Source organism: Antrostomus carolinensis, unplaced genomic scaffold (genome assembly GCF_000700745.2).
Source record: "Antrostomus carolinensis isolate BGI_N321 unplaced genomic scaffold, ASM70074v2 scaffold31508, whole genome shotgun sequence".
NCBI lineage: Eukaryota > Metazoa > Chordata > Aves > Caprimulgiformes > Caprimulgidae > Antrostomus > Antrostomus carolinensis.
Genome location: NW_010334163.1, coordinates 1,018 through 2,292, shown reverse-complemented (window position 1 = coordinate 2,292; position 1,275 = coordinate 1,018). Strand labels below are relative to the sequence as shown.

General features: G+C 62.5%; 1 protein-coding gene across 1 annotated transcript in view; it reads right to left on the bottom strand.

Moving 5' to 3' along the window:
• Window positions 1-729, bottom strand: part of LOC104529741 (sestrin-3-like) — a 3,392-nt gene extending 2,663 nt beyond the window's left edge. The window contains 2 exon segments of the mRNA XM_029086537.1: window positions 10-315; window positions 529-729. Of these exon segments, the coding sequence (XP_028942370.1) occupies window positions 10-315; window positions 529-723 (501 nt within the window). The 5' untranslated portion in view covers window positions 724-729.
• Window positions 730-1,275: the final 546 nt, after the last annotated feature.

Here is a 1,275-nt window from a genome sequence, read left to right as displayed (position 1 = left end):
ATTTTGAGCAGCTTCTGCAGGACACGGACAGACCAGTGATGGGTGGGCAAGTGGGCAGGGTGCCAGCCCCCCCTCGGGATGCTGCCGTCCCCAACGCTGCCCTGGTCCCTGGCTGACAGCCTCCCCCAATACCTCAATGTGCTCCTTGGTGATGAGCCATGGCCGGTGTGCCAGGATCTTGTTGATCTCATTGAGGTTGCGGAGTTTCTGGGGGATGAAGTCGAGGCCGCGCAGCCACTGGGGATCACCTCCTGCCCGCAGGAACTGCAGCACATGCAGGTTCACCAGGTACCGGCACTGGTGCCGGGCAGCTGCCTGCAGAAGCAGCACATCAGCATCCCCACGCCGTGACGATGGGACAGGCACCCTGGGACCACACGCCCACCTCTCACCCAACCTCCAGGACATTATGATTTTGGCCTCTGCAGAGAAGCTCACAGCACAGGCTGCCAGTGGAGGGAGAGCGGGGAGCATTGCGGGACAGAGCAGGGTCCCCTGTCCCCTGTGGCAGCTCCCAGCAGGGCTCACCATGATGGCGATGTAGTGCCGGCAGTCGAAGGGCAGCGGGCCGTCCATGTGCATCAGGTAGTGCTGCATCTTCAGGAAGCTGTCAAGGTACTGCGGGTGGTAGCCCATCTGCTGGGTCACTGCCTCCAGCCGCCCCCGGCTCGCCAGCACCTTCACAAAGAGGAACTGGGGACGCTCAGGGTCACTGCTGGACATCTTCACTACCTGCGGGGAAGACACTCTGCTTGACTCTCCCTGGAGCAGCCCTGGCTGCAGCAGCCCACCCCAGCCAAACCCAGGCTCTGCGAGGGGCTGGGATCCCCTCAAAGAGGGACCCCATCGGGTCAGAAGCCACTGCAGAGGCTCAAGCTCAGGTCCTGGAGCTGGGCAGAGCACTGCACAGGCAGGGTCACTGCTAGCAGGAGGAAACACAGGGTGGTCTCTGCCTGGGAGAGGGCATTGCTTGGTGAGGGGAAGCAAAAGGCAAACGAGGAGTGATGTTTCCTTGCAGACATAGAGACAAACGGGAGGCTTGAGCAGCAGAAACACAGCAGATGAAAGACCTCCCAGAACGGAGCAGCCCATCAGCCTTACTGCCAGGCCCCTGCACCACCAGCACCAGCACTGGGGTGGGGGGAGAGCTGTGGAGCCAGCTGAGCTGCTCCCAGGCTCCTGCTCCAGCAAGCCAAGGGGCAAGTGATGCCCTGGCACCCACCAGTGGTCAGGAGCACACGGAGGGGCTCAGAGGTCTCCCCAGCAGCACTGACC